Source organism: Camelina sativa, chromosome 13, assembly GCF_030686135.1.
Source record: "Camelina sativa cultivar CO46 ecotype springtype chromosome 13, ASM3068613v1".
Taxonomy (NCBI): domain Eukaryota; kingdom Viridiplantae; phylum Streptophyta; class Magnoliopsida; order Brassicales; family Brassicaceae; genus Camelina; species Camelina sativa.
In genome coordinates this window covers 17,033,480-17,061,373 of record NC_141892.1, presented here as the reverse complement: position 1 = coordinate 17,061,373, position 27,894 = coordinate 17,033,480, and the positions used below count along the sequence as shown (strand labels likewise).

Genomic DNA, 27,894 nt, shown 5'->3' with positions numbered 1-27,894 from the left:
TATAAAAACATATATTTTTTTTAATATAATTTAACATTAAATTTAAAAAAAAAATAAATAACCCAAAAAAAATTGTCATGACTTGCTTCAGATTACCTAAAACTACATGGGCAAACCTTGCGAGTGTGATGGCAGATTTCTGATGGAACAATGTGGAACATGCAAATAAAATTCACTGGCAAAGTTAGGAGAGACTGTGTTTACCAAAAGACCAAGGAGGAATGGGCTTTAGAGACATCGAAACTTTCAGTCAAGCTTTGCTCTCTAAACAAGCCTGGAGGATCCTCCAAAACCCTGATTGCCTTTTTGCCCAGGTGATGAAGAGTATATATTTCCCAACCTCTGACTTCCTACAAGCTAAACTGGGGAGAAGGCCTTCCTTTGTTTGGATAAGTATTTTACATGGAAGGGATCTTCTAATCAAAGGTTTAGCAAAAAACATAGGTAATAGAAAAACCATTAGGTTGTGGATGGATAATTGGATTGAGGATGGAGAGTTGAGACCGCCTTGGAGAAAGAATAACTTTTTCAACCCCAATCTCAGAGTGTATGTTCTGATTGATAAAAGAAGACGAACTTGGGATCCCCAAAAACTCAATGATCTCTTTCTACCGGCTGACATTCAGAGAATCATCAAAATCAAACCGGTCCTTGATCAGGAGGATTTTTTTCTCTTGGCGTTTCAATAAGAGTGGGGAATTTACAGTCAAATCTGCTTATTGGTTAGCTTCCCAATCAAATATTACTATGTTACTATAAAAAAAAATTATTTGTCTTTTTTTTATTACTACTAAATAAATAAATATAAATAAATAAAATTTTATCATCAGAATCCAAGCTAATCAACTTCAACTTCAATCCATAAATGCTCTGAAATCACAAGTCTGGAAGGTACAAACTGATCCTAAACGTCATGTTTTCCTATGGAAGATTTTTTCTGGAGCTCTTCCTGTGGCAATGGCTCTAAATGCTCGGGGATTACATATCAATGAAAAATGTCAGATATGTGGGTGGGAAGGTGAATCTATAAACCACATATTATTCATATGTCCCATGGCGAGACAAACCTGGGCTGTTGCAGGAGTGCCTTCGCCGGAATTTGGGTTCCATAATGGGTCGATTTTCTCCAACTTCCATTACCTTCTTACAAATCAGGAAAACAAATCTTGGCATGAGGAGGTAAGAAAAATCTTTCCTTGGGTCTTGTGGAGATTATGGAAGAACAAGAATCAGGTGGCTTTTGAAGGGGAAAGTTTCTCTGTTATTGAGTCGGCAAGAAAAGCAAAAGATGATTGGTTTGAGTGGGTAGAAGCTCAAAGAGTCGAAGAAGATACCAGTACGCCGAAAGTCAACAGGCAAGTGACTGGAGGAGACAATTGCAGGGGTGAGGTCAGTCAAGCAGAAAAGTTGTGGCTGCACCCACCTAAGGATTGGTTAAAGTGTAACATAGGAACTTCGTGTTCCAAAAAAAATGAACTGGCTAGTGCTGCTTGGGTCTTGAAAGATCATGAGGGTGTTGTTCTGCTTCATAGTATAAGGGGCTTCACAAAAGTAGCTGACCAAAAAGAAGCTAAGTTCGTGTCTCTCATCTGGGCTATAGAGAGCATGAGAAGTTACAAAGTTAATAAAGTGTCTTTGCTCTACAGGAAAAGTTCCTCGTTGATGTCATTACTAGACCTAAAGCGTGGCAATCTTTTAGATATCAAGGGATGGAGGTCCTTTTTTCTTTGCAATCGATCAAGTCTTGGAGAATTATTTTGGAAAATTCAACCTCAAACAGGGGAAGAGCTCTTCTAATAGCACAGAGCGTTACAAATGACTGTAGGTTGCAATCTTATGTAGCCTCAAATCATCTTGCATGGCTTCATCAAGTGGACTTTGACTTTTTTGGTAAACTTTTTTTTTTTGTATAGGCCTACCTTTACTGGAAGTTTAGGAGTAGCCGTAAGTATGTTTAGTCTTCAAAAACAGCTAAGTTCTCCAATGGGGTGTGTAACTCTTGTAACTTTTCCATATGAAATATAATTAATTCCAGTTGACCAAAAAAATAATCCGAAAAAAAGTTGTTAATCTTCCAAAAAAACCAAAAAAAAAAAAAAATTAGAAATATAAAAAACAAAACAGAAAAACAACATCATTGATCTAATTGAAAAGTAAAATAAAAAATAAACAGCCGAAAATTACAGTCAGGGTTATAATCATCTGCGATAAAGTCCACGTTAAAGCCCCTCAGACATTACACTGTTCAGATTGAAGATCGTAAATGTAAATTAACGGCTGTAAAATTAGCCATTTGTACTTTCATTACAGAAACAGAGAGAATAATATCTTGTCTCTCTCTCTCTACTTAGAAATTGAAATCTTCTTCTTCTTCTTCTTCTTCTTTGTTCGTTCGTCTCTCTTTATTAAAAAAAAGAGGGGACCGTACACGTCTCTCTCTATTTCCAGCAAAATTCGAATTCGTTTAAATTTTCTCAGTCCCGTAATTTTCTCGACTTCCTCCCTTTTTTTTTTTTTTTTTTTCTCTCTCTCTCTTTCGTCTCTGTTTCGTTCGTCTTCGTCGTAGAAAAAAGAAGAAGATTCTCTCAGGTTTTTAGCTTTCGAAGCTTCGAAATTTCGATTTTTGATCTCTTTGAAATCAGAATTATATCTTCCTGGAAGATACTTAGATTACCCAGAAGAAGAAGAAGAAGAAGAAGAAGCTGTTGTTCAAGGTAAAGCAAATTCAGATCTATCGTTTTTGTTAAAGCTGTTTTTTTTTTTTTTTTTGGTTGTTGTTGGGAAATTTTAAAATCTGGGTTTTTTTAAAGTTCGACCTAATTCATGTCCCGTTGTGCTTATAAGATTTGGGTATTACCAAAAATGGGAAATTTTGACAATTTGGTTTATGTTGTTCTCTCGTTTATACTACTAATATTTAGCCTTTTGGGATTTGTGCTTTTTCTATTTTTTTTTTTTTGTGTGTGTGTGTGTGTCTCAAAAGTCTCAGATTTGGATTCACTTTTTAAAACCCTTTGTGTGTGTTTTAATAATGTTTTTATGTTATGGCTAAGTCATACACAGCTTCACTGTTTAGTCTCAGCTCTGTTTTATATCTTTTGTTACTGCAACTTTTTCATGTAGAGATTTATTAAGATTTTTGTTTTGGTGATGTTAGTACAGGATTGGTTTGAATGGACAGCACGGAAAGATAAAAAGAGATTTTCCGATTTTGCTGATCCATAAAATCTGACTAGTTTTTGTACTTGATCGAATCTGGGTGGATCTAGAAGATAAACAATGTTGGCATCACATCTCGATTCACTAGCGTCTAAATTGACTACATCTGATCACGCCTCTGTGGTTGCGTTGAATCTCTTTGTTGCACTTCTTTGTGCTTGTATTGTTCTTGGTCATCTTTTAGAAGAGAACCGATGGATGAACGAATCCATCACCGCCTTATTGATTGTAAGTTTCCACTTTGAATTATCTCCAGTAGAATAGACTACGGAATCAATCATCTTCATTTTGAGAAAATGTGGTTTCCAGGGACTTGGCACTGGTGTTTCCATTTTGTTGATTAGTAAAGGAAAAAGCTCACATCTGCTCGTCTTCAGTGAAGATCTCTTCTTCATATATCTTTTGCCACCCATTATATTCAATGCAGGGTCAGTCATCATTTCTTACATAAATCTTTTTGTACAGGACGTTCTGATACGTTTTAGTACCACGGGTTTTACCTACCAAAGTTAGTTACCCAAAACATGTATTATGTGATTTCTAGATGACAAAGTTAGGAGAAAGCTTTACAGATGTGTTTATTTCTCTGCTTCTATAAATATAACTGTCATACATCAACCTTTTTCTAGTACTTGTGATTGTAATAAGTAAGGAGGGCATGATGTCTTTTTTTTTCCTCTTTGTAGTAGTTAGATTTATCCACGTGCAACTAAAAGTGGTCCTGGCTTTGTCTTAGTCATGGATTTACTCTGTTCATCTTCATGCTTTCTCAGATTGATAATTTTGTTTGTTCTTTTTGTCTACTTTTCAGGTTTCAAGTAAAAAAGAAGCAGTTTTTTCGCAATTTCGTGACTATTATGCTTTTCGGTGCTGTTGGGACTATTATTTCTTGTACGATCATATCTCTAGGTAACCTTACTTACCATTCATGTTAGCTGAAACACCGCTGAAGGCTGCTTTTGGATTTGGTTCAGATAGTTTTGTATATCTTACTGATTATCTGGTGGTGATGCTTGAAACACAGGTGTAACGCAGTTCTTTAAGAAGTTGGACATTGGAACCTTTGACTTGGGTGATATTCTTGGTAATGCCTGAACTAAGAGCTTTGCTTTATTGGCTTTCTTTCTTTCCAGGGAGACTTGATTTTTTTGTTTGGTGTTTGATTCTCAGCTATTGGTGCCATATTTGCCGCGACAGATTCTGTGTGTACGCTGCAGGTAATGTGATTTCTCCAAATTTATTGAGAGTGTTTACAAACTCAGAAACATAGTGAACCAAAAGTTTTTTTTGTTTTTCTGGTGTTGTGATATAGGTTCTGAATCAAGATGAGACACCTCTGCTTTACAGTCTTGTATTCGGAGAGGGTGTTGTGAATGATGCCACATCAGTTGTGGTCTTCAACGCAATTCAGAGCTTTGACCTCACCCATCTTAACCATGAAGCTGCTTTTCATCTTTTTGGAAACTTCTTGTATTTGTTTCTCCTCAGTACCTTGCTTGGTGCTGCAGTAAGTCCATTGTTTTCTTCTCTGCCTCTATTTTTCGTACCTTGCACTTGTGTTCACCACCATCTAAAATATTTTTCATTATCTTGCAGACCGGTCTGATAAGTGCGTATGTCATTAAAAAGCTTTATTTTGGAAGGTACATATTTTGCGTCATATATGTGACTGCTTTCTGCAAGTTTTTTTCGTGTTTGGTTTAATGTATATCTCCCCACATTTCTTGTCTTAGGCACTCAACTGACCGAGAGGTTGCCCTCATGATGCTTATGGCGTATCTTTCTTATATGCTTGCTGAGGTTAGTCTTTACAGTCTTATACCTACCCACTTGAGGTTTAACACGAATACATTCAATTGCATTCACACACAAAATATATTGATGTTATATTATTTGGCTTGCAGCTTTTTGAGTTGAGCGGTATCCTCACTGTGTTTTTCTGTGGTATTGTGATGTCCCATTACACATGGCACAACGTAACCGAGAGCTCTAGAATCACAACCAAGTATGCAAAATCCAGTTTCTCCACCTTTTTACTGAGATTAACTTAGTTCAAAAACACTTTGTACCTCCCCAATGCTTATCATATGATTTTTTCCGATGACACAGGCATACCTTTGCAACTTTGTCTTTTCTTGCGGAGACATTTATTTTCTTGTATGTTGGAATGGATGCCTTGGACATTGACAAGTGGAGATCCGTGAGTGACACCCCGGGAACATCAATCGCAGTGAGCTCAATTCTAATGGGCCTTATCATGGTTGGAAGAGCAGCATTTATCTTTCCGTTATCGTTTCTATCTAACCTAGCCAAGAAGAACCAAAACGAGAAAATCAACTTTAACATGCAGGTATGTATCACTCCACTTGGTACTAATAATAGATTCAATAGCTCTTCCGGATATCTAAAACCTGTTATATTTGTCTTTTTCCAACCATCATCCAGATTGTGATTTGGTGGTCTGGTCTCATGAGAGGTGCTGTATCAATGGCTCTTGCTTACAATAAGGTATCATCATAAGAAAATCTTTTATTTACTCTATATGAAGCTTTGAATAACACGAATCATTATTTAACACTTGTAACGGTTGCAGTTTACAAGGGCTGGACACACAGAGGTACGAGGAAATGCAATCATGATCACCAGTACTATAACTGTCTGTCTTTTTAGCACAGTGGTAAGAAATCTCCGGATATTCAAATTGGTTACATAACAAGTTAGATTTGGATATTTGGTTACGAGATTCTTTTCAACCTGTTTTTTTCAGGTGTTTGGTATGCTGACGAAACCGCTCATAAGCTACCTATTGCCGCACCAGAGCGCCACAACGAGCATGTTATCTGATGAAAACACCCCAAAATCCATCCATATCCCTTTGCTGGACCAAGACTCGTTCATTGAGCCTTCAGGGAACCACAATGTGCCTCGGCCTGACAGTATACGTGGTTTCTTGACACGGCCCACTCGAACCGTGCATTACTACTGGAGACAGTTTGATGACTCCTTCATGCGACCCGTCTTTGGAGGTCGTGGCTTTGTCCCTTTCGTCCCTGGTTCTCCAACTGAGAGAGACCGTCCTGAGCTCAGCAAGGCATGAGGAAAAAATGTGGAAGAAAAAGCTTTATTATTATTTTTTTTTTGGTAGAAAAGGGTGATTAAAATTATGCTTTTGTGTAATTATCCATTTGTAATATTGTTTGTGAGGACAGAAATTTGTCCTACGTTTTGAAAGCAAAAAGCAAAAAACTTTGGGAAGGTCTGAGTGATGTATGTATATTCATATATTTGTTTTGTTGTAACAAAACTATACATTTCTTTATGTTTTGATTTTGGTTATTGCTTCGAACTTGACCGGATCTGATTCGTACTGCCGGGTTGAACAGGAAGAATAAACAAAATGCTTTCTGTATTGTTGTTTTACTCGTCACAATCTTAAACATATTCCACAATTTGTTTAAAAATTTATCAAAGAAAAATGTAAACAAGAAAAGCTAACTTTGATTTTCCCCCGGCAAACTCACTCTTTGTTTCAGTAAGTTTGTGTAAACGTTCTAAACTCACTTTTGTTTTCTTCATACTCATACTGATCAGCGATTACAATTTTGTTTTTCGTTGCAAAGATCATCGTTCGAACGATTTCAATATTACTTTCTTAAACTCTCGCAACACAGTTGATTATTTACAAGACCATAATATTTATTGCTGAAATACTGACTGTAATGTTCCTGAAATGCATAAAGTGTCGTAATCCCTACTAGACACATTCTAAACAAGTTGAAACTATCAATAGTGCCCTACATGAATGTTTGGAAAACATAAAAAACAAAAGCATCCCTAGTCTAAGTCTAATATTGACAAAGAACGTAAGCAATAAGAAACATGTTACTATGAGATGAAATCTCTACTAACAATTGCAAAATATGACATTGTAAAATGCTCCATTGACATTAATTTTTTGATTTGCGCTTCTCAAATTATAACTTTGAACCCTTCTGTGGAATGATATATTTGATCTCAGTCGCGCTAATGACATATAGAATATATTTATTTTGTATATAGATAATAAACTTGTAAAATAAAGTAATTATTTTGCTTAGAAAATTCCCAAAAAAAAAATAATAATAACAGAAAAAACACCGGTTGCAAATAATATAACTCCAAGTCCAACTACGGAACAAAACGCTGAGAATATTTTAGTTGGGCTTTCATGTAATCTACGAATGAGCCCTACAATAACCCAAATATGTTGTCCCCAGTCATTGAATCGTTTAAGCCGGACCACCTTATGCTATAAATACAGAACAAGTCACATTTTGCCATATCAACTACAAATCGTAAGTCACGCTCCTTGAACAATCCGCCATCTTTCTCCATCAGATCGATAATGGCGACAACTCTCTGTTCCTCAATCTCCATGCAAGCTCGTGTCCCGGTACATAGTTCCTCTTCTTCTTTGTGCTAACGATACAATAGTTTCCTCGTTACTATCGATCATAAACATTTTTAAAGAAACTTTATTCTTTGGCATTTGACCATTTGTAATGCAAAAAAGTCCGTAACTATGGTTGTAGAAAGCTCTTCTCATCGAAATCTTTGTCGTTTGTTGATATGCATGGTGAAAAACAGGCTACAAGAACAAGGTTCAGTCTTCAGAAACAGGTTTCGATTTTCAACAATGGAAAGACTAATAATAATCTCTCCTTTAGCCTACGAAGACGTTCGCTGCCTGCTCGCCTCCAAGTATCTTGTGCAGTACGTTGATTTAAATTTCACTTTTCATTGAGCTTCTTTGATGTTTGCGTTCCAAAGACTAAAAGGGGTTTCTATGTACTTCAAGGCCAAGCAAGAGACAGTGGAGAAAGTGTCTGAGATTGTGAAGAAGCAATTGTCGCTCACCGATGATCAAAAAGTCACTGCAGGAACCAAATTTACCGAACTCGGAGCTGATTCTCTCGACACAGTATGTATCCACCAATTGTTTCTTTGGTCTCAAAAACTCATTAATGGCCATCCATCAAACAAACTGTGATCTGTTTGCAGGTTGAGATAGTGATGGGTTTGGAGGAAGAGTTTGGGATAACAATGGCGGAAGAAAGAGCAAAGGAGATTGCAACAGTCCAACAGGCTGCTGAACTCATTGAAGAACTCGTCCAAGAGAAGACCGCTTAATTAAGGAAACAACCAACGGCTTTGTCTTTTGTTTTTAGTCTTTTCCTCAATTGTGTCAATGCTTTGTTGTATGTCTCTGCCCTAGTGGTTAGTTGTGTCAATCTTTTGACTACTACAATACTTTCTTTTAGATTATCAGTTGAAGGAACAGAGAGGTTCACAAGAAACTTAGATTTATAAAAGAGTAGGAAACATGAGGGACAAGTACAGACAGACACACACAAGACTAAACCCTAAAATGTAACCCAAAGCCCGAACAAGCGGCCATGACTCCTATGAGATCCTACCCAACGTGTATATACAGATTCAGAAGATGTTCTATTCCCAATCAGAATCGAAGAATCCAGCGTCCTTCATCTCTGAGTAGTATACATTCTCCAAGTTCAGATCTTCTTCCTGCACAGAGCCAATTGCATCTTAGAGGGAAAAGAAATGGAAAGCGACTGAGCGAGAGAAGATGAATGATGAGGACTTTTACCTGGAAAAAGTCTGCGAGAAAAGTAAAGTAAAGAAGAGGAAGGTATAAAGCGTGGTAGGAAACACTCATGATCCCATACAACCTGTAAGGATTTCGAGTTAAAAGGCAGATAAAAGATAAATATATGACAATATTCTCTGTTGGGATGGTTTCAGATAGAGTTACCAGAATCCAAAATGTGGGCCGTTTGCAGTAAACACAGATGCAACTAGGTAAAGTCCGTATAAGGCAAACATGATGGCTATGTACTTGAAAAATGCAGGCCTTGCTGTTAAAAACATTAAGATATGAATGATAAGAAATAGAAGGAAACCAGTGAACAATATAATGGGCTAGTGCGACTATAAGGAATATAGAAGCTTCTGATCAACTTACCGGGCAATTTTTCTCTCCACCTAGAGTTGTACATCAAGAAGATCATCCCATAAACGCCAGTGAGTAGAAGCTTATGAATGATCCATAATCCCCATTTGAACGTATTTCCATTTTCATTGTTGTCAATGAACAATGGCACACCAAATCCAAAGAGGAAAATTGCCTGAATATAAGGCGAAAAGTAATGGTAAGGCCTAAACTTATATCAGAAAGTTTGGCAAAACCAATTGAAAGATCCTAAACTTGTCATTTAACCATATCTAAGATTTGTTCAGAGGGTAGAGTAGACAAAATTGAGATGTGTAGTAGTTACGAAGAAGATTGATACCTTGAAAAGCAAATCAAGAGCAATAACAAACCCCGAGATAAGGAAAGTTCTCGTCAATGCTTCTGAACCACTCGCATAGTTTCCTTGGAAGAGAAAAGCCACTAGGCTTACTTCCAGAAACAACATTCCAGATGTTGTGACCAAAGTTAACAGATTCCAAACAACTTCTTTCCCAGGAGTACATTCCCAACCCTGTAGCACACAAAAATTACATGAAACATGATAAGCTAAACTTGGAATAGTTAACGGATACAAGGATCATTAGCTTATTTTCATGAACAGCATATTGCAGTTAGGATCTTCTTAACAAAACACATCTCATACCAATCCAGAAACACTACATACCATTATGATTTCATTCTTAACTTATGACCAAAAGATTTCTAATTTGAGTTTCACAGAGCCTAGATTAGTCTTAATATCCTCATTCATTCCATCAAAGTTGTAATTTTTGTGAAAGATTCTTTCATTAGGCAATAACCTATCAAGAAACCCTCGAAAAGCAATCTAATGACTACATACTAAGCTCTGATATTTCTGAAAAAAATCTTAGTAATGTAAGTTTCACAGAACTTAAAATAATCTTCATATACTCATTATTCAATCAAAGTTTTGATATTTCTAAAAGATTATTCGGAATCTGAGTTTCCATGTGCCTAAATCAAAGTTCTGATCTTTCTGAAAGATTCTTTCATTACTCGGATAACTGAATCGAAATCAAGAAACTAAATGGAGACAAGGAACATTTACCCATTTCCATACACAGCAGGGGTTACAGTTATGATCTTCCTAATAAAACACATCTTACTTGGATCCAAACACATGTATCCCTCCCAAATTACTAGTCTTAAAGTTTCTAATTTGAGATTCAGAGAGAAGAAATAGTCTTAAATATACTCATGATTCAATCAAAAGTTCTAATCTTTCTAACAGATTCTTCAGTTTTGAGTTTCCCAGAGCCTAAAATAGTCATAATAATCTCACTCATGCAATCAAAGTAGCGATCTTTATAAAATCAAACAAACCTGGAGACAGCACCAAACAAGATTGAGCAAGGTAACAAGCCAAAGACACCCATAATAAGCGATCATGATATAAGATCTCCGATTCGAAAGCTTAGACAGGCTCTTCTTCGCCTCGTAAGCTAAGTAAGCGACAAAGAAGAGAGAAGCCGCAACGAGAACCGTGTTATGTAGGAAACCATGGCACTTATCGACCCATCCATATCCACTGGCCGTCGAATTAAGGTTTAGCCTTGAAATCAGAAATGGTGACTCTGCAATTTCCTCAAGAACTCTCATTTCATCAATGGTTAGAGAACAGAGAGAGAGAGAGAGAGAGAGAGAGAGAGAGAGAGAGAGAGAGCGAAACTGGATTTGGAAATTTGGGTACCTAATAAATGATTTCTGACCAAAACCAAACATTGAGGTTGAAATTAGTAAATATAAGATAGTTATTGAGTCTTAGTGTAATTAAAGTAATGTACTAGGGAGGGAAATATAATACGAAATTCTTTTAAGAACATCTTGAAGAAGCCACTAACTAAATAATTTGATCAAATAGACCCTCCACAGTTCACTCCCGCAAATTGAAGTTATTAGAAATCTCAGAATTAAATCTGAACTTATAACTATAGTCTATAGTCACAGTGTTACTGAGTTAAGTAGCCAATTTATACAAGGTAGCTACCGTAGATGGGTTTACTAACTTATCAATGAATGCTTCGAACCAAGATCGAAAAACCGTGACCTCTACTTGTGACAACATCGCAATATAGAACAGCAAAAGAACACAGCATAAGAATATGCTCTAACCACGCAATGACTAGTCCACAAAACATGTTTTAAGTATATATATAACAAGCGTACATTTCTAAAAGGTCTTTTGATTAGAGAAATAAAACAAAGAACCAATAAAACCAAAACTTGGATATACAAAAGTGAATTAATATTGAAAATGCATATTTGTGGCTAAGTCTATATGTTTAAGTACGTGTATGATTGATTTCGACTTTGTATGAGTATAAAGTAAATAGCAAAAGAACTTTGTTAACGGGGTTCGGTTTTTCCTACATCTCTAGGACCTAGTCCAGAACAAATCCACTAGAACAAGAAAGCAATTACAACTGCATATGATACAAGCACTACTATGCTTATCATTCTTGTCTAAATGAATAAACCATCAAAAGATCTCTATATCCTATTGATGAGGCGACACCACACATCTTGTGTGCATTTCTCGAAACTACCTTAAAACATGCAAGTCTTCATGAAGCGCCCACTTGGTATTTATATCAATTGCACAACCCCTAGGATTGTCAACTTTCCTATTATACAACAAATATGAATTGGAAGATTAGCAATTGTACAACCCCTAGGGTTGGTAATTTTCCTATTATACAACAAATAGGAAAGTTTCTCCCCATGATCCCATCATGAATCTTCCATTCAAGATGTTCATCCAGTTCAGCAGCCGCCACTTGGATTGTCCAAGTCGGTCTTAAGCTTATGTACTCAAACTTTTTAATTCAGCTTCTTGTACTATTTCCTGTATTAACGTCGAAACTAGTACAAGAACTGCTTCAGACGTTTGATACATCTTATGATATATCTAACTACAGAGTTCTTGATTCAACACCTTCTATTCTTCTCTGCTTTGTATCAATCATTGTGTCAGAACGACCACCAAGTGCTACTTAAGGTCTGATGTACCAACACTTGTATCAACTAATACTTCCTCCTTTGTGTCAGCTCCACCAACATCTGTAACATGTAACGTATCAGCCTCTGTATAAGTTTTGTCTAATATCCTTGTATGACCTGTCACACCATCTATGACAATTCCATCTCTGTATCTATGTCTCATTTATTACCATCACTTATTGTCTTAGTAGAGTTTCATGACATATTCTTGACCTTATAAAACTTCAGTCAACACTTAACATAGTAAAATTAAGTCTTGAATCTTGATCCAATGTCGATTGGTAGCAAGTTCGCGGAGCAAACAAGGCAGGACACTGAGGAGTATGCAACAAGTGACTTGACATGCAAGTAGCATGGAATATGTGATTGCACACTGTTTTGTAAAAACAATCTCTTTTCTCTAAGATACCCTTTTATCACAAAGAAAGCACAATTCTTTAACTCAGTAACAATCTACGATTGGAGCTATTGACCGCACAAATGTATCTCAAATGACATCTTCCTCTACATCCAACATAGTGTCTCACTACAAGAAAACATGGAATCGCCAACAACAAAAACAATCACTATACAGTCGCAAACTACTTAGTAACGACTGATTGGCAACTGACATACGTAGTCGGTAAATAGTGCGTCGCTAAAATAATCAGTCGCTAAACAGTCGACACGGAGCTACTAATTGACGACTGAAAATTGTGGTCGTTCTTCCATCGCCAAATAGTCGCTAAATTTAGCGACTGAATTGCAACGCTTTAGCGATCGATCTGGTTACTCATTTGCGACTGTTTTGGTTACTGTTTTGTGTACGTTTCGGTGACTGTTTAATTATCATGTTTTTAAAAAAATTCTGGTAAAAATGAATTATTTGATTTTGTAATACCAAAACTGATTATGAAAACTATAACTAAAACATAACAAACATGAAATCAAACAAAGACATGAGTTTAATTTTACATCCAACATAAGTTCCAAAAAACATCCAAGAGTACAAGTCACAAATATTACAAAAGTTTTCATAAACATGAGGGAAGGAGGGATAGTGAAGGAACCTAACTTTGAACATCAGCAGCGAAATTCCATTTAGACATCTAAAGTTAGCAACAAGCAGGCAACAAGCAGACATCAAAATTCCACATATGTGCCTAACAATCCAAGCTTAAGGGTGAGAACTTCGTTCTGTTGGGAAACATCAAAAGAACTAACTTAATAAGCACAAATGGATATCAAAACTAGGAACCAGATCTTAAAGACTTAAAAAGAGTTTATCTTTTACCCCATAGTCAATGTCGAAACCATCAATCTGAACATCATCACCATAATCCTGAACATGAATCATGTAAGTATCAACATAGTATAAGCTACTGCAATCTTAAGTAACACAAGGAACCCAAGAGATAATTAAAAAAAGGCTCCAGCTTTATTTAAATACCTCAATTTTCGCAAGAAGGTCATTTATAGTGAAGTTGGCTAATTTGTGAAACTCATCCTCCTGCAAAACCGAACTGTTTTCTTCTTCTCGTTTGTTTCAAAATTTTCATGAAATTAATGAAATCAGATAACAACAAATGAGGATTAAAGTACTTGTAATCGACAGAAGTAGGACCTTGAGAAGAGGAGAAACTTCTTCTAGTTAAAGAATCATTGCGGATTCGAGATCCTATTCGCCAGAAGGATTCCAACGGTTCTAAGGAATCCTGAACCAAATTGCTTGAATACCTTACGCCATTGCTACGGAGAAGGGTTGGAGAAAGCTTGAGAAACCTCGGCAATTTCCGTAGAAACCTTGAAGTTGTAGCCATGGCTGCTTCTGTCTAAATTCTGTCGATTTGGGCCTAATAATGGGTTTAGGGTTTATTCGATTGATACAAGGACGGAGATGAAGATTTAGGGTTTTCTCGATTGAGAGCAATTGAGATCTAGGGTTTTCTCGGCGGATGAAGAGAAATGAGGGATTATGGTATCTCGGGGATGAGGATGAGATCGATTTGGGTTTTCGCCGTTTTGTACGGCCCAAATTTGGTTTAAGGCCCAAATTAAATATATTAGTCGCTAATGAGTAGCTGCTTAGTCGCAATGTTTGGCGACTGTCAAATTGGTCTCAAAATTAGTCGCAAATTGGCGACTAAACTGCATCATTATGCATCAGTCTCGAATTAGCGTCTACTAGACGACTGTTTTATTTTAGTGGCCATTCAGTAACAAAACAATCGCAATGCAGTCGCTAAATTTAACGACTGCTTTTTAAGTAGACATCAACAACGTAGTGTCTGCTGCGAGTCTTAACACATTCATAGCAGCTTCCATGATATCAATCTTAGGAGCAGGATCTTTCTGATGCAATTCTCTGATATGGAAGTGGAACACAAGGACGGGACACGCGGGAGGTACGAAATCAATATCCTCGAAAGAGAAATTGGAGACTAAGTAAGTGAAGATCTGATTAGTTATATTAGAATCTTTCTCTTCCCTGAAGAATAAACGACCAAGTAAGTCTACAAATGAATGAGACAAGCGAGCCTTTGAATCTCTTCTCTTTGTCCGATATATCGCGTCAATCGAAATCGACAACCCCATTGTCCATCTCGACTTACTAATATAACTCCGACGTCAAAGTATAGAAGGCACATCAAACTTGTAAAGCCGGAGATTGCCGAGACGAGATGTCATATCTCTAATACAGTAATACTAATTAGACTCCGACTCAAGGGAACTTCTTGTTTGTTATAATCTTTCCTAACAAAATTATCTACGACTAAGACACAAAGTAATGAAACTAGGGTTAATTAACGATTAACAAGGTAATTCCTAGCTAGCCGTAACGACTTTAACTCAAATGCGATATCCTGTAATTTGTGGGATTTTCTAGTTAAGCGCTTTACATATTTTCTAGGGGTAATTATTATTGTTTCTATAATTTTTTTGTTGATGTTATAGTTTTCTATTTTTATTATAATTTCCTATTAAAATTACAAATACAAAATAAAGGAAATATGAAATATCTATAGTTGTGACTTGTTTAAGATGCGCATAAAATATAGGTTTGTGTACATGAAAGCTTGCATCTCTGATTCTCTATAAAAGAAATATCTTGGAGAATTTAAAAGCTTGTGTTTGTTAATTACTAATTCTCGATGATGACGACCGTCCAAGTGAAGGAGAAGATTGATCTGACTGAGATAGAGAGGAAAATATTCGACCGGCTTCTCGGTACTCTTAGCTATTGCAACCTCAACACACGGCTTCGTGTCGCCGGTGGTTGGGTGCGGGATAAGCTTCTAGGGAAAGAGAGTAATGATATTGACATAGCTATTGATAATATGTTGGGAAGTGCGTTTCTTGACAAGGTCAAGGAGTATCTATCTTCTATAGAAGAACAAGTACAAGGAGTTATTATTATTGAAAAGAAGCCTGACCAATCCAAACACTTGGAAACAGCAAGGATGCGGCTTTATGACCAATGGATTGATTTTGTTAATTTGAGAAGTGAAGACTATACAGAAACTAGTCGTATTCCTACGGTGATGAAGTTTGGCACCGCTGAAGAAGATGCTTATAGGAGAGACCTAACCATAAATAGTTTGTTCTATAACATCAATACTGGTTTGGTTGAAGATCTTACAAAAAGAGGCATCGAGGATCTTAAATTCGGGAAAATTGTTACACCTTTGTCTGCGAAAGTTACGTTTCTTGATGATCCTTCGCGAGTTCTTAGAGGAATTCGGTTTAGTGCTAGGTTTGGTTTTACGCTAGATGAAGAACTTAAAGAAGCTGCTTCAAGTGAGGAAGTAAAGCTAGCTCTTGGAGGAAAGATAAGCAGGGAGCGGATAGGGACTGAAATTGATGCGATGATATCCGGGAACGGACCAGTTTCAGCGGTTACTTGTCTTTGTGATTTGAAACTTTTTAGTGTTGTCTTTTCCTTGGAGCCTACACCATCAGAGGGACGACTGTGTAAAGCCTACTTGGAGGCTATGTGGTGTCTCATCCAAACACTTGGGATAAGTAAGTTCAGCGGTGAAGAAAGAAGACTTGCTCTATATGCTGCTTTATTTCTACCTTTTAGGAAAACAGATTACAAAGACGAGAAGGGGAAGCTCATTCCTGTTGTTAACCAAATCTTCAAACTCTCCATGAAGCGGAAGACCATTGACGCTGAGAAAGTTCTGAATATACACTGCAACGCAGAGAGATTGATACCGTTGATTCGTCCCCTTCAGTCGAAGAATGATGTTATACAACTTGATTCAGATACTGATGTTCTTGATCCAGAGGTCCCAGTAGCTTCAAGACTAAGAGTACTCACAGGTTTTATTCTTAGAGAAATCAAAGACCTGTGGCGTGTTGCACTCTTAACGTCTTTGTTGTTGTGTACGATTGATGGTATGAATGAAGATCAAGAAATCGGGCAAGTGGACTTCAAACTTGACAAGACGCATCAACTTTATCTAACAGTTGAGGAAACCATTTGTGAAATGGGTCTTGATAAAATTTGGGACGTAAAGCCACTGGTGAATGGCAGAGAGATCATGCAATTCGCAAATCTTACGGGAGGATCCATCATCCGTAAATGGCAACAGAATGTGCTTACATGGCAACTAGCTTATCCTAGTGGCTCAGCAGATGAATGCAAAGATTGGATGAGAGAAACCAAAGGAAAAAAACAAAGAACACAGTGAATTTAGAATGTAGAATCTGGTAGCACTACAAGAAAACAGGTCATTTGCCACTCCTACTATAGTCGCTCTTTAGTCGTAAATAAGGGTTTTGCGACTCCTTCGCGACTCTTCCTGATGGTCGCAAAAAAAAAACGGTCGCAAAATATGTTGGTCGCAACATGGTCGCTTATTTGCAACTGATTACAGACTCTTTTATATAGTCGTATATTTGCGACAAAACTGTGACTAGAGTTGGTAGTTGTACATTTCCGACTAAACCGCAACGAAGTCTACTTAGGGACAATTTTGTGACTATATATAACAGTCCTATATTTACGACCGTTTTGGGATTAACGGTAGAGTCTGGGTTTAGCGACTGATTAAGGACGACCTATTAGTCCCAAAAGGTTGCAAAGTCTGTTTTTAGTTTAGTAGCAGTTGAGTCGCAAATTAGTCGTTTATTATTTGCGACTATGTTAAGACTCTGTTTTTGTAGTCGCTAAGGAGTTCGTGTTTAGTAACTATTGTGCCACTACTTTGTGAATTGGTTAAGTCACAAAATAGTCACATTATTTGAATTGGTTTAGTCACAAAATAGTAACATTATTTGAATTGGTTTAGTCACTAAATAGTCACATTATTTGAATTGGTTTAGTCACTAAATAGTCACATTATTTGAATTGGTTTAGTCACTAAATAATCACATTTTTTTAATTGGTTTAGTCACAAATACGTTTTAGCAATCCTAAATCTGATTAATTTCGGAATTTCAAATGCTAATAATCAAAAGGAATGATGATTTAAAGTACCACACAAGCAAACTTATCATCCTAAACAAAAAGATCATCCTAAACATCCAAGAAACAGTATTCAAAAGCAAGTTCATACATAGAGAAAAGGGGAATTAGAAGTTTAGTTGGAAGAAGTATTAGAGGTAGGGGAATTGGCATCTGGTGTTGTGCTTCCATCGGTGGGTTGTGCAGCTGGACTGGAGGCTGGTGTGGTGCCTCCATCGATGGGTTGTGCAGTGGTTGTAAGCGCCGTAGCTGGTTGGAAGGCTGCAGGAGTAGAAACCGTAAATTCTGAGTATTCAGGAATTTTTTCAGAGATGAAGAGGACAAGCTTGTTGATCACAGCTTGAGACTCTCGGTGTTCCTGATCACGTCGTGCATTCTCAGACTCATGTTCAGATATCTTGCGCCGAAGTTGATCTTGAAGCTCCGCAAGAGTTGCTGCAGAAGAGCTCGCATAACTCTCTTTCCTTTTTCCTTTCCTTAGTGTCTCAGCAAGTGATCCAAGGCCAAATGGGTTACCTTTGGTATCTGTTTGAGTACACTAAACCAAAAGATAAACATTCGGTAATCAGCACAAACCAGAAAACCAAATGCAGAATCAACATCAAATATTCTAGGTTCCTAAGCATAGTGAGTTAAACAATTTTAAGAAAACCAGGATACTGTTAATCTAAGAATCAACATCAATCATCATTCACATTAAGAAACCAAAATTAACAAAGAAAAATCACACACAAAAGACATAAACGAATTACCTGAAGGAAGATTTCATTTCTTTCTTCAAGGAAAGAGTTCGATGTGTTGAACTCTCTGAACCATCTGGACCATCATCGTCCGTTTCAGTTTGTCTCTCTTCTATGGTCTTCTCATAGGTCTCAGCAACTTGTTTGGCTTTTTGATCCACAAATGATCCATTGGGCCGAGTGTGTGTTTTAAGAAACACTTCGACCAGTGATACAGGACGCCCCAGCTCTTCCTCCTACAATGATAGTGAAACACATTAAATGATGAAAATTTTAGAAACACTTTGAGGTGAAGTGGATGGAAAGAGTAGTGTTACCATTTCTTGATGAATTTGTACATATGATTTCTGACCAGCTAAGTGTTTGTGCACTCCAAGGCCTCCACGGTCCGAGTTTCTGCAATGTGAAGCATTCTCACTCCTCTCAATGACATCAGGGTGTTCCAATATTCACACATGATAGGCCATAATTTATCACCAATCCATGGTGGTTGTACACCACTCCTCCTAACTTGACTGAAAATGCCTTTCATCATGTTCTTTGCTATCTTCAAGAAACCTTCTTTAACGAGCTCAGTAATCCCGATATCCCAATTATACTTCCGCTACAATAACACAAAACAGTTTAGTTAGCAAATTGACCAATTCATATATATATATATAGTTAAGTGTTTAAAGCATTGTCAAAAATATAATTTGACTTACCGCAAATGTCCTGAAGTATCGCTCTTGAATGCGTTGTGGAGTAACCTTCCAACTGTAGTAAGGCCCATCAAACTTTCTCCTTAAGATTCCAGCAATGACTCGAGAAAGCTTTCCTTTGTGCCGGTTAAACCTGTTACATTAACTAAGTAAGTCTACTTGAAAATATGAACCAATAACCTATTGAAACTATTGTTGAATATCAAATAACAACCAATTAGTGAACCGCAAACTATTACTGCAAACTAGTGAACACATTCATGGTTTCAGTTTCTATTTTTTGCAAAACCGAGTTTGAAATTTGACATACACTTATAGACACTTAAAGCGGTTTAGACTTAAAGCAAAGACAATTTAAACTAAACTTACAAAAGGAGAGAGTGTTTATACCATAACGTTTCGACTCCAGGGATAGGATGCTAAGACAGGAGTGGTAGATGTTCTCGGCCTGGAAGAGCTAGCAAACCATCCAACAGTTGTTGGTAGTAATCGACATTTGGATTAGGGTTTTGCTGCTCTTTATTTTCTTCTTCTTCGCCATTAGCTTCCTCCGGAACATGCTCCGGTTGAGGTTGAGGATGAGGAACAGGTAGAGGCACTTGTTGAGGAATCCGAGGCAGGGTAAGTACCCTCCGCGGTGGAGGTGGAGGTGTACTCGACTCTGGATTTGTCCTCGACGGTGGAATTCTTCTCGACGGTGGATCTGTAGTCGGCGATGGACTCCTTATCGGCGTTGGATTTGTAGTCGGCGGAAATTGTGAAGGACGGCTCTGATGTGAATGGCTTCCAGACTGAGTCGTAGAGTGTGTCGGTTCAGAAGGGTTCGACGAATGAGAAGAGGATCTAGGGTTAGCAGTGAAGATTCAGACACCGGTGGCTGTTCTGGCACCGCGACCTCTGGAAGAAATCTTACCCTTAGGAGGCATTAGATCGAGAAAGATGATAGATTTCTCCGATTTGTTTGAGAGAGAACTGATAGATGTTTGTGAGAGTAAACCCTAGAGGGAAGACGAAGAAAAAGAAATATCGATGTTAAGTGTTTGTGAGAGTGAAGAAAAGAAATATCGTTTAAGTGTTTGCTTAGTTATTAACGAAATTGAGTCGCTAAGTAGTCGCAAATGAATCGCAGATTAATTGACTTTGGGGAAAAAAAAAGCGAAACCAACTGGTTCTCAAATTTCAGTAAATTTGTGGTGGGAACATAAACCGCCAAAATACCGTAAGAAACTAGGTGCAAAGTTGTCTCAAATTGTTACTCTTTTGTGTCAAAGTCTTCAGATATTCGTCACAATATAGTCGCAAAAGAAGTCTCAAAATAGTAGCAAACGAGTGACGAAAGTCTTCAGTCGTAACATCGTTGCAAAATAGTCGCAATATGTGACTATTTTAAGACTACCTTATTAAAGTCACAAACTAAAAATCTTGAATTCTACACATTATGAACAATATAAAACACTAAGGAGAACTCATAGTAGTAGTATGAAGTATTTGTAATAGTAAAATTTAGTTAAACAATGTTTACATTACTTAGGTTGTGATTTTTCTTCATTGGAACACATTCTTATAAAAGAACATGTAACACTTAGGATAAATTTTGAACTTATGGATGCTTAGTTTATAGTCATTGAAATTTAATACTTTGAGAAAGTTATTATTGATAAGGTGATCAAAACAAAGCATAAACTTCAACCTAAACATGTAGATGAATCTCAAATGTGAAATTTCAAAATAAAAAATAGAGAGAGTGGCTAAACTGTCTTAAAAGAGTAGCTAAATCAGGTGTTAGTCGCAAAGTCTTCAGATATTCGTCACAATATAGTCGCAAAAGAAGTCTCAAAGTAGTAGCAAACGAGTGACAAATGTCTTCAGTCGTAACATCGTGGCAAAATAGTCGCAATATGTGACTATTTTAAGACTACCTTATTAAAGTCACAAACTAAAAATCTTGAATTCTACACATTATGAACAATATAAAACACTAAGGAGAACTCATAGTAGTAGTATGAAATATTTGTAATAGTAAAATTTAGTTAAACAATGTTTACATTACTTAGTTTGTGATTTTTCTTCATTGGAACACATTCTTATAAAAGAACATGTAACACTTAGGATAAATTTTGAACTTATGGATGCTTAGTTTATAGTCATTAAAATTTAATACTTTGAGAAAGTTATTATTGATAAGGTGATCAAAACAAAGCATAAACTTCAACCTAAACACGTAGATGAATCTCAAATGTGAAATTTCAAAATAAAAAATAGAGAGAATGGCTAAACTGTCTTAAAAGAGTAGCTAAATCAGGTGTTAGTTGCAAAGTCTTCAGATATATGTCACAATATAGTCACAATTTGTGACTACTTTGTTACTTGTTAGGGGTAAAAAATGTGGATGCAAATAAGTCCTCAATATGCGACGTTTTTGCGACCATCCTTACCGACCATAGAGTTGGTCACAGAGTAGTCGCAAAATTGTGACCATTATGAGACGAATTTGTTTTCGACGCAAAATAGTCCTAATGTAGTCGCTTATTTGAGACCCTTTTATGACGTTTATGTTCCGTCGTTAATAAGCGACGTTTTACCCTCCAATTTTTTTATAGTCGCTTAGTCGTCGCAAATAAGTCTCAAAAACGTCGCTATATTTTGCGACTGAATAAGTAGTCACAAACTGTAGTCCCAAAATGCAGGTTTTCTTGTAGTGTAGCTCGCCCTGTTTTGTAATCTTTAAATCTATGAGGTTACTTAAAACTGAGAATTTCTCAAAATTTGGTATTTTTAAAAATAAATCATATAATACCACACACAAAGCTTAAACTTGTGAACTAAAATATAACTTGACGTAGCTACAAAAAAATTATTACCAAAACTCAGACTCACCGAATTTTATACTAGAAACTATATTTACCAAAACTCCAATTAACTTTGTCCAAAAAGTAAAATTTTGTTCATACATACCACACAAGAATTAGTAGACAAAATGATATTTTTAATATATAAAAGTGAATCAAAGAAGAGAAATGTGTCCATTGTGCCATAAACAGTACACAACTTTCTCTCCTATGCCATTTTATACAGATTGTTTTTTCGCATGCCACAATGTGTTTGCTAAAAAACATTTTTACCCTTGATTTACACTCGCTCAAAAATGGAAGCATTTGGGGTTTTTTTTAAAAAAACAAAATTGTGATGAAATGACATAAAGTGAGTAGAACGAGTTAATTAAGAGCATCAGGGAACACGTCTTTCTGGTGATTTATTGAACTATTTCCGGCGATTCATTGAACCATCTAGTTCAATTTCTCTTTCTCAAAAATTTCATTTCTCTTCCCATCTAGTTCATGACTGTTCCGACTTTTCACCTTCGTTCCTATTTCAGGAGCCGCCGTCCGATTGGAATCTGCCGAGAGCTCCTTCATCGGAAACCGTTAATTTCACAACATCAAACTCATGAATTTCATCTTCCAGACCCTTTTATGGGCTAATCCTCCCCCTCTGCCTCTTGCGACCGCCACAGGGGAAGCCTCGGAGACTTGTTCCGATGTTGAGAACCCCGAGGCTAGGTATGAAATCGTCTCAAATTGCCCTACATCTTTTTATTTTGTGGTTCTGTTGTGTTTACCATTCGTTTCTTTCTTTTCAGAGGTGACACTGACTTACCAGATGCCGATCTTAGTAAGGGAGCAATGTCCACCGCCGCCGGACGCAGGTAACTCTGTTGTCCAACCACTCTTCCTTTTCTTATGCTTTTCCTGGTTTTTGGTGTTCGTTACGTTGAAAACCGTTCTGAAAGACATGAATTTCTTTGATGTCCATCTATACTGGTTTTGCTTGGTATCTTTTAGGTAGACTATATTTTGAAATGTATTTTATGTCCATCAAATTAGTCTACTATCCAGACCCTGCTGGCTGTGTTGATCCATTGATAGACCATAATCCCTATACAATGTATATGTCTACCCAAACTTTTTGTCCATTACACTGTATTTATGTTCTGTCCTAAGACCAGAAAACCTTCTCCCCATTGCAGGTCGGCGGAGGTCTTAGAGGCAGCTGCAAACGTAAGGGAACTATTAATATACAACAGTCCGAATTCAAGGTACATGTCCATCCAATCTTTGTCTACCCGAACATGTTTGTGAATTAAACAGTATTTCTGTTCAAGGTACATGTCCACCCAATCTTAATAGACAACAGTCCGAATTCAAGGTACATGTCCAACCAATCTTTGTCTACCCGAACATGTTTGTGAATTAAACAGTATTTATGTTCTCCCCATTGCAGGTCGGCCGATGTCTCAGAGACTGCTAATGTCCAGCCATCTTCGTATTGCAAGTCTCCCAACGAAACAGTCCCTTCTCTTATCTGAGATCCCTTAGTGGACAACAGTTTGTATTTAAGGTACATGTCCACCCCATCTTTGTCTATCAAACGTGTTAAGCTATGAAAGACTGGAGAATGTTTACCAGAATGACAGGACCGACGATTGTGGTCCACTGGGCGTAAAGTATATCGAGCTCCATTTGCAAAAAATCACGCCGTAAGGACTAACACAAGAAATGGTGGACCAACTACGTATGTCCTACGTTGTTGATGTCTACCAAGAGTTTGTTGTCTCGCTAAAGAATTGAACTTATTATGTCTACCTTATGTTGGCCCTCTTCTTTTTTTTTCTTTCGGTCCTTTTGTTACAGTTATGTACTTTGTCTTTTGTTCGCTATTATATTTTATCTTTTAAACAAAGGTTAGAAGAGTGGACTGACTTTACCTCATTATAACAATTTAATGTCCTTGCTTTATCTAAACAAGTGCTTTAAAAGGCTACAGAACTTAAACACGCCTAACCTGCTAGTCCCTTTAAATTAGCTACAATTGAATCCAATTAATATCTTTCTCATCATCAATATCTTCCCCATCAGATCCAACCTCCCCCTCTTCTCTATGGTTTGCTTCTCCAGACGGGTTTCCCATTTCAGTTGGCGATAGACCATTTCAACTCACCATTATGTCTACAATCGATAGAGAAAACATCATCACTCCCTGTAGACACCATATTCCCTCTTGACCTTTGTCCACACATAATCGACATTGTGCCATCTACATCATCAGTAACAATGTCCACATTGTTCTCTTCCTTGATAGACAACTTCATATGTCCTTCTGCATCTGCAATGAACTCCCTTTTGTTGATCGTACAAATACAGGCCCCCACCCTCTGCATTCTTCGCTTTAAACTGCTCAAACTCAACTTCACTTCCTACTGAAACTGGGGGCATTTTACCTTGTGTGAAGGCAACTGTTTCTCCTGGGTGCCAGAAGCTTCAGTATACATTGCTTTCCTCTAGATTGACCCCCAACAGCTCTACTATCTGACCCTTCACTGTTGCAAATGTTGTCTCTCTTTCGGTAGACAAAAATCTTGCCATTTGACCCTGACGGACAACAAACTTCCAGATCCCCATATCAGTACATGTCCACTCCCCAACAAGCAGACACACTCTCCCGGCCATCTGCATCAACATTTAACACATTTAAGACTCATAACAACATTGTTCTCCCACCTAACACATTCCTTCACCGCAGACCCAAATAAATGCAATATGAATATACATGTTTCATTTTATGAAACCATATTAAATTTGAAGACATACCTCAGCTTCTCCGACCACCACCTACTCCTCCTTCTCTTCGTCAATGTCTTTTACCAGATCTCTTTATTTTTAGAGATCCATTATACTTCATTAACTACAACTATCTCTTTTTTTAGCCCATAAAAAACTAAAGGACCTACCGCCGCTGCCATTAAGGGCTGTCCCATCGGCATTAATGCCTCTAACCCATTAAATTTCATTTCTCCTATAAATTCTCTCGCGTGCAAGACGACGATCGTCACAAAATAAACGACGGACAATTTCGTCAAATCGCACCTACCAACAATTCCCAAACTGGCATTTTCCAGAAGAAAAAACCAAAAGTGGCATTTTTGAAGAATTTTTTGAGTTTTATGGCATTTCTCGCCAAAATCCCATCAAAGAAAGCCTGAAGTAACACAATATATTATCAAGAAGAAGAGATATCAGATGACGTCAGGACTGAGGAGGCAAATTTTTAGAGCAAACAAGGCACTGAGGAGTACTCTCAACTCTGCAACAAAATGGTTGTGAAACTGAAAACTGTTTTAGCTTTTATATATTATCGAGTTCTTTTACTTTTTTTTTGGTGTGAAACAGGAAGCAAGCCTCCTTATTTTATTGAAAGTAAAAGAAACAAATTACACATGAATCCTACGCGGGAATGAAACCCCATTAGCATCCTCAGTACAGAAGGAAATAACACAAGAGGGACACACCTCTAACAACTGCAAACCTAACGGTTGAGACTATGCATAAGTAGCCAAGCCGTCTGCAAGACGATTTGCTTCTTGATACACCTGTGAAAGTTGGACTGTCTAGTCCTTTGAAAGTAAGCCATAGCATAACCGTGCTAGGAACGACAAGGGATGAGTATCAGGAATCCATTTCTTAAGAAAACCAACCACCATCCCAGAATCAACCTCTACCTCCAAGTGAGTTATCCTTCTCTCCCAAGCGATAACCAGGCCATAGTAAATACCCCATAATTCCGCCATAAGAGCAGAACAAACTCCTATATTCAACACGAAACCGTAAATCCAGGTCCCCTCCTTGTCCCGTAATACACCTACCGCTGTAGCCAACCCAGGATTTCCCCGAGAAGCACCATCAGTGTTCAGTTTCACACAGTTCTCCGGAGGCAGAGACCATGCAATCTGTCTCACCACCCTTTCACCATCTCCACTCTTCGTATCCGCCAAGACGTGAGCTCGAGACACCTCATTAGCAATATCTTTGACAAACTGTACCTGCTATCCCCTACACTTCCGGTTCGTTCCAAAGACATTTCCACATCTCCATTTCCAACCCCACCACACTGCCATCCCAAAGAGAATAGCCCAAGATACATCAAGCCGCAGTTCTGTGATCCCCAAGTTTGTGTAAATCCACTCCAACAGCGTTTGACGAAAAAACAGATCAAGTTTCTCATGTGCCACAATCCTATTCCATAAATCCGACATCGTAGGACAGTCCCTCAAGACATGGAGAATTGTTTCCTCCCCACTCTTGCACACTTGACATAGTCCAGAGTCACTCAAATGGCGTCTGAATCTTTCAGCATTGGTCAAAACTACCTGATTACAAGTCAACCATAAGAACACTCTAACTCTCTCTGGGATCACCGCCTTCCATAACCTCCCATAGAAGCATTTCATATTCAAAGTAGGATCCTGCATTCGATTTAAAAAGGAGTAAGTAGACTTAACTATGAATCTCCCTCCACCCGACTTTTGCAATCAAAGCCTTATTCATCATAACTGGTGATTTTATTCCCAACCCGCCAACCATCTTTGGTAAACAGAATTTTTTCCAGGACACAAGATGTTGTCTCTTTTTCTCCACAGTGCTACCCCAAAGAAAACCTCTCGAATGTTTATCCAACAGTTTCAGAGTGGACTTTGACAATAGAATGGTACTCATCGAGTGAACAAGAATCGAATTAAGAACAGACTTAGTCAGCGTTATGCGACCTGCTAAGCTTAAAACTTTGCCTTTCCACCCGGATAGTTTTGTCAACACCCGCTCCACAACACTCCCATAAGTGTTCTTGTTTATCCTTTTATGAAGTACATGCATGCCTAAGTACTTTCTAAGATCAATGGTGCGCTGGATACCACTTTCTGCACTTATCTGAGCTCCTAGTTCACGACTAACATTTGCCGAGAAATAGATTTTAGATTTCTCCAAGCTTTCCTTCTGTCCCGACGCCACAAAAAAGGTCTCCAACACCCTTCTATTGACTCGTATTTGTGCTATGGAGGCTTCAACAAATAAAATTAAGTCATCTGCAAAGCACAAATGAGAAATTTTAGGACCCCCTCTTGATAGGATAATTGGTTTCCACTCCTTCAAACCAAAAGACCGATCTATATGATGACAAAGTCTCTCTAGACAAAGCACAAACAGGTACGGGGAGAGAGGGTCTCCCTGACGAAGACTGCAAGAAGGTTGGAATTCCTCTGTCCTTTCCCCATTCAACAACACACTCATTGAGGGGCCTGTCACACACTTCATAATCCACCCCACCCACGCATCCGGTAACTGTGCTGCCCGTAGTGTGTCCTCAAGGAAATCCCATTTGACCCTATCATATGCATTTTCAAGATCCAGCTTGAGTAACATCCAACCTTTAGTACCCTTCTTTCTCGTCATAGAGTGTACCGCTTCCTGTACTATCACAATATTATCAGTACTTAGTCAACCTGGAATGAAACTAGATTGGGCAGATCCTATCAACATAGGCATTACAACTTGGAGCCGCATAACCATAGTCTTCATGATCGTCTTGAATAAGACATTGCACAGACTAATTGGTCTACAGGATGATGGTGCATATTCGAACACCACTGATAAGAGCAAAGAATGACTAAGGTGTCAGATACTTGATTTGTATTTAGATGAAGATTTTGTTGTTGCTGAGGGAGAACTATGCTCTCTTCAACCAAGTTACAAGATTGGTTGTATGCCTATTGGTCCTGATGCGGCAGCTATACTTGTCATCTTTGTATCAGATAAAAATGCATCTCTATGGAGGCCTACACAAATTGTCAACTCGATTGGCCAGGCTCTGGGAACCAAAATATCATGGCCATTTGATAAG

The 27,894-nt window shown here is 37.7% G+C and overlaps 6 protein-coding genes and 1 pseudogene across 7 annotated transcripts; 4 read left to right on the top strand and 3 right to left on the bottom strand.

Annotated features, from left to right (window-relative positions):
• The first annotated feature begins 957 nt into the window (after positions 1-957).
• LOC147929658 (uncharacterized) lies at positions 958-3,225 on the top strand. Its single transcript, XM_087480681.1, has 3 exons — positions 958-1,715; positions 2,662-2,714; positions 3,158-3,225. Exons 1-3 carry the CDS (start codon positions 958-960, stop codon positions 3,223-3,225), a joined length of 879 nt encoding a protein of 292 aa, XP_087336807.1.
• On the top strand, positions 2,239-6,555 carry LOC147929657 (sodium/hydrogen exchanger 1-like). 2 transcript variants are annotated; one of them, XM_087480931.1, is made up of 14 exons: positions 2,239-2,714; positions 3,163-3,447; positions 3,529-3,647; positions 4,031-4,128; positions 4,244-4,303; positions 4,390-4,436; positions 4,532-4,726; positions 4,816-4,862; positions 4,953-5,019; positions 5,124-5,224; positions 5,329-5,569; positions 5,665-5,727; positions 5,813-5,896; positions 5,987-6,555. In XM_087480931.1, exons 2-14 carry the CDS (start codon positions 3,280-3,282, stop codon positions 6,314-6,316), a joined length of 1,620 nt encoding a protein of 539 aa, XP_087337057.1. In that variant the 5' UTR covers positions 2,239-2,714; positions 3,163-3,279; the 3' UTR covers positions 6,317-6,555. The 2 variants fall into 2 exon arrangements, with proteins under 2 accessions (XP_087337057.1, XP_087337058.1); XM_087480932.1 differs by having other exon boundaries at positions 2,253-2,714; positions 3,158-3,447.
• Positions 6,556-7,494: 939 nt separating this feature from the next.
• LOC147929656 (acyl carrier protein 5, chloroplastic-like) lies at positions 7,495-8,555 on the top strand. The gene is made up of 4 exons (XM_087480934.1): positions 7,495-7,651; positions 7,846-7,971; positions 8,057-8,179; positions 8,260-8,555. The coding sequence occupies exons 1-4, from the start codon at positions 7,604-7,606 to the stop codon at positions 8,386-8,388; spliced, it is 426 nt and encodes a 141-aa protein (XP_087337060.1). The 5' UTR covers positions 7,495-7,603; the 3' UTR covers positions 8,389-8,555.
• On the bottom strand, positions 8,492-10,965 carry LOC104707076 (protein CANDIDATE G PROTEIN-COUPLED RECEPTOR 8-like). Its single transcript, XM_087480935.1, has 6 exons — positions 10,595-10,965; positions 9,570-9,761; positions 9,242-9,404; positions 9,032-9,134; positions 8,867-8,948; positions 8,492-8,784 (listed from the first exon to the last, which is right to left on the bottom strand). Exons 1-6 carry the CDS (start codon positions 10,868-10,870, stop codon positions 8,707-8,709), a joined length of 894 nt encoding a protein of 297 aa, XP_087337061.1. The 5' UTR covers positions 10,871-10,965; the 3' UTR covers positions 8,492-8,706.
• Positions 10,966-12,260: 1,295 nt separating this feature from the next.
• Positions 12,261-14,938, bottom strand: LOC147929654 (uncharacterized; annotated as a pseudogene).
• LOC147929655 (frataxin, mitochondrial-like) lies at positions 13,394-14,074 on the bottom strand. The gene is made up of 4 exons (XM_087482328.1): positions 13,853-14,074; positions 13,701-13,773; positions 13,545-13,592; positions 13,394-13,447 (listed from the first exon to the last, which is right to left on the bottom strand). The coding sequence occupies exons 1-4, from the start codon at positions 14,068-14,070 to the stop codon at positions 13,394-13,396; spliced, it is 393 nt and encodes a 130-aa protein (XP_087338454.1). The 5' UTR covers positions 14,071-14,074.
• Positions 14,939-15,405: 467 nt separating the features above from the next.
• Positions 15,406-16,947, top strand: LOC147929653 (tRNA nucleotidyltransferase cca2-like). Its single transcript, XM_087480933.1, has one exon. The coding sequence runs from the start codon at positions 15,406-15,408 to the stop codon at positions 16,945-16,947; it is 1,542 nt and encodes a 513-aa protein (XP_087337059.1).
• Positions 16,948-27,894: the final 10,947 nt, after the last annotated feature.

What these genes read in the sequence shown, in the direction of transcription:
- LOC147929656 (XM_087480934.1), top strand. Translation starts at nt 7,604, where the DNA reads ATGGCGACAACTCTCTGTTCCTCAATCTCCATGCAAGCTCGTGTCCCG. An exon ending in CCATGCAAGCTCGTGTCCCG is followed by an intron (nt 7,652 to 7,845) that starts GTACATAGTTCC and finishes GGTGAAAAACAG; the next exon opens with GCTACAAGAACAAGGTTCAG. An exon ending in GAGCTGATTCTCTCGACACA is followed by an intron (nt 8,180 to 8,259) that starts GTATGTATCCAC and finishes ATCTGTTTGCAG; the next exon opens with GTTGAGATAGTGATGGGTTT.
- LOC147929658 (XM_087480681.1), top strand. Translation starts at nt 958, where the DNA reads ATGGCTCTAAATGCTCGGGGATTACATATCAATGAAAAATGTCAGATA. An exon ending in TTAGATATCAAGGGATGGAG is followed by an intron (nt 1,716 to 2,661) that starts GTCCTTTTTTCT and finishes TCTTCCTGGAAG; the next exon opens with ATACTTAGATTACCCAGAAG. An exon ending in AGAAGAAGCTGTTGTTCAAG is followed by an intron (nt 2,715 to 3,157) that starts GTAAAGCAAATT and finishes TGGTGATGTTAG; the next exon opens with TACAGGATTGGTTTGAATGG.
- LOC147929657 (XM_087480931.1), top strand. Translation starts at nt 3,280, where the DNA reads ATGTTGGCATCACATCTCGATTCACTAGCGTCTAAATTGACTACATCT. An exon ending in AGCTCTAGAATCACAACCAA is followed by an intron (nt 5,225 to 5,328) that starts GTATGCAAAATC and finishes CCGATGACACAG; the next exon opens with GCATACCTTTGCAACTTTGT. An exon ending in TCTGTCTTTTTAGCACAGTG is followed by an intron (nt 5,897 to 5,986) that starts GTAAGAAATCTC and finishes TGTTTTTTTCAG; the next exon opens with GTGTTTGGTATGCTGACGAA.
- LOC147929653 (XM_087480933.1), top strand. Translation starts at nt 15,406, where the DNA reads ATGACGACCGTCCAAGTGAAGGAGAAGATTGATCTGACTGAGATAGAG.
- LOC147929655 (XM_087482328.1), bottom strand. Translation starts at nt 14,070, where the DNA reads ATGGCTACAACTTCAAGGTTTCTACGGAAATTGCCGAGGTTTCTCAAG. An exon ending in CCTACTTCTGTCGATTACAA is followed by an intron (nt 13,774 to 13,852) that starts GTACTTTAATCC and finishes AGAAGAAAACAG; the next exon opens with TTCGGTTTTGCAGGAGGATG. An exon ending in GTTTCGACATTGACTATGGG is followed by an intron (nt 13,448 to 13,544) that starts GTAAAAGATAAA and finishes GTTTCCCAACAG; the next exon opens with AACGAAGTTCTCACCCTTAA.
- LOC104707076 (XM_087480935.1), bottom strand. Translation starts at nt 10,870, where the DNA reads ATGAGAGTTCTTGAGGAAATTGCAGAGTCACCATTTCTGATTTCAAGG. An exon ending in GGCCCACATTTTGGATTCTG is followed by an intron (nt 8,949 to 9,031) that starts GTAACTCTATCT and finishes AAATCCTTACAG; the next exon opens with GTTGTATGGGATCATGAGTG. An exon ending in TTCTCGCAGACTTTTTCCAG is followed by an intron (nt 8,785 to 8,866) that starts GTAAAAGTCCTC and finishes GGCTCTGTGCAG; the next exon opens with GAAGAAGATCTGAACTTGGA.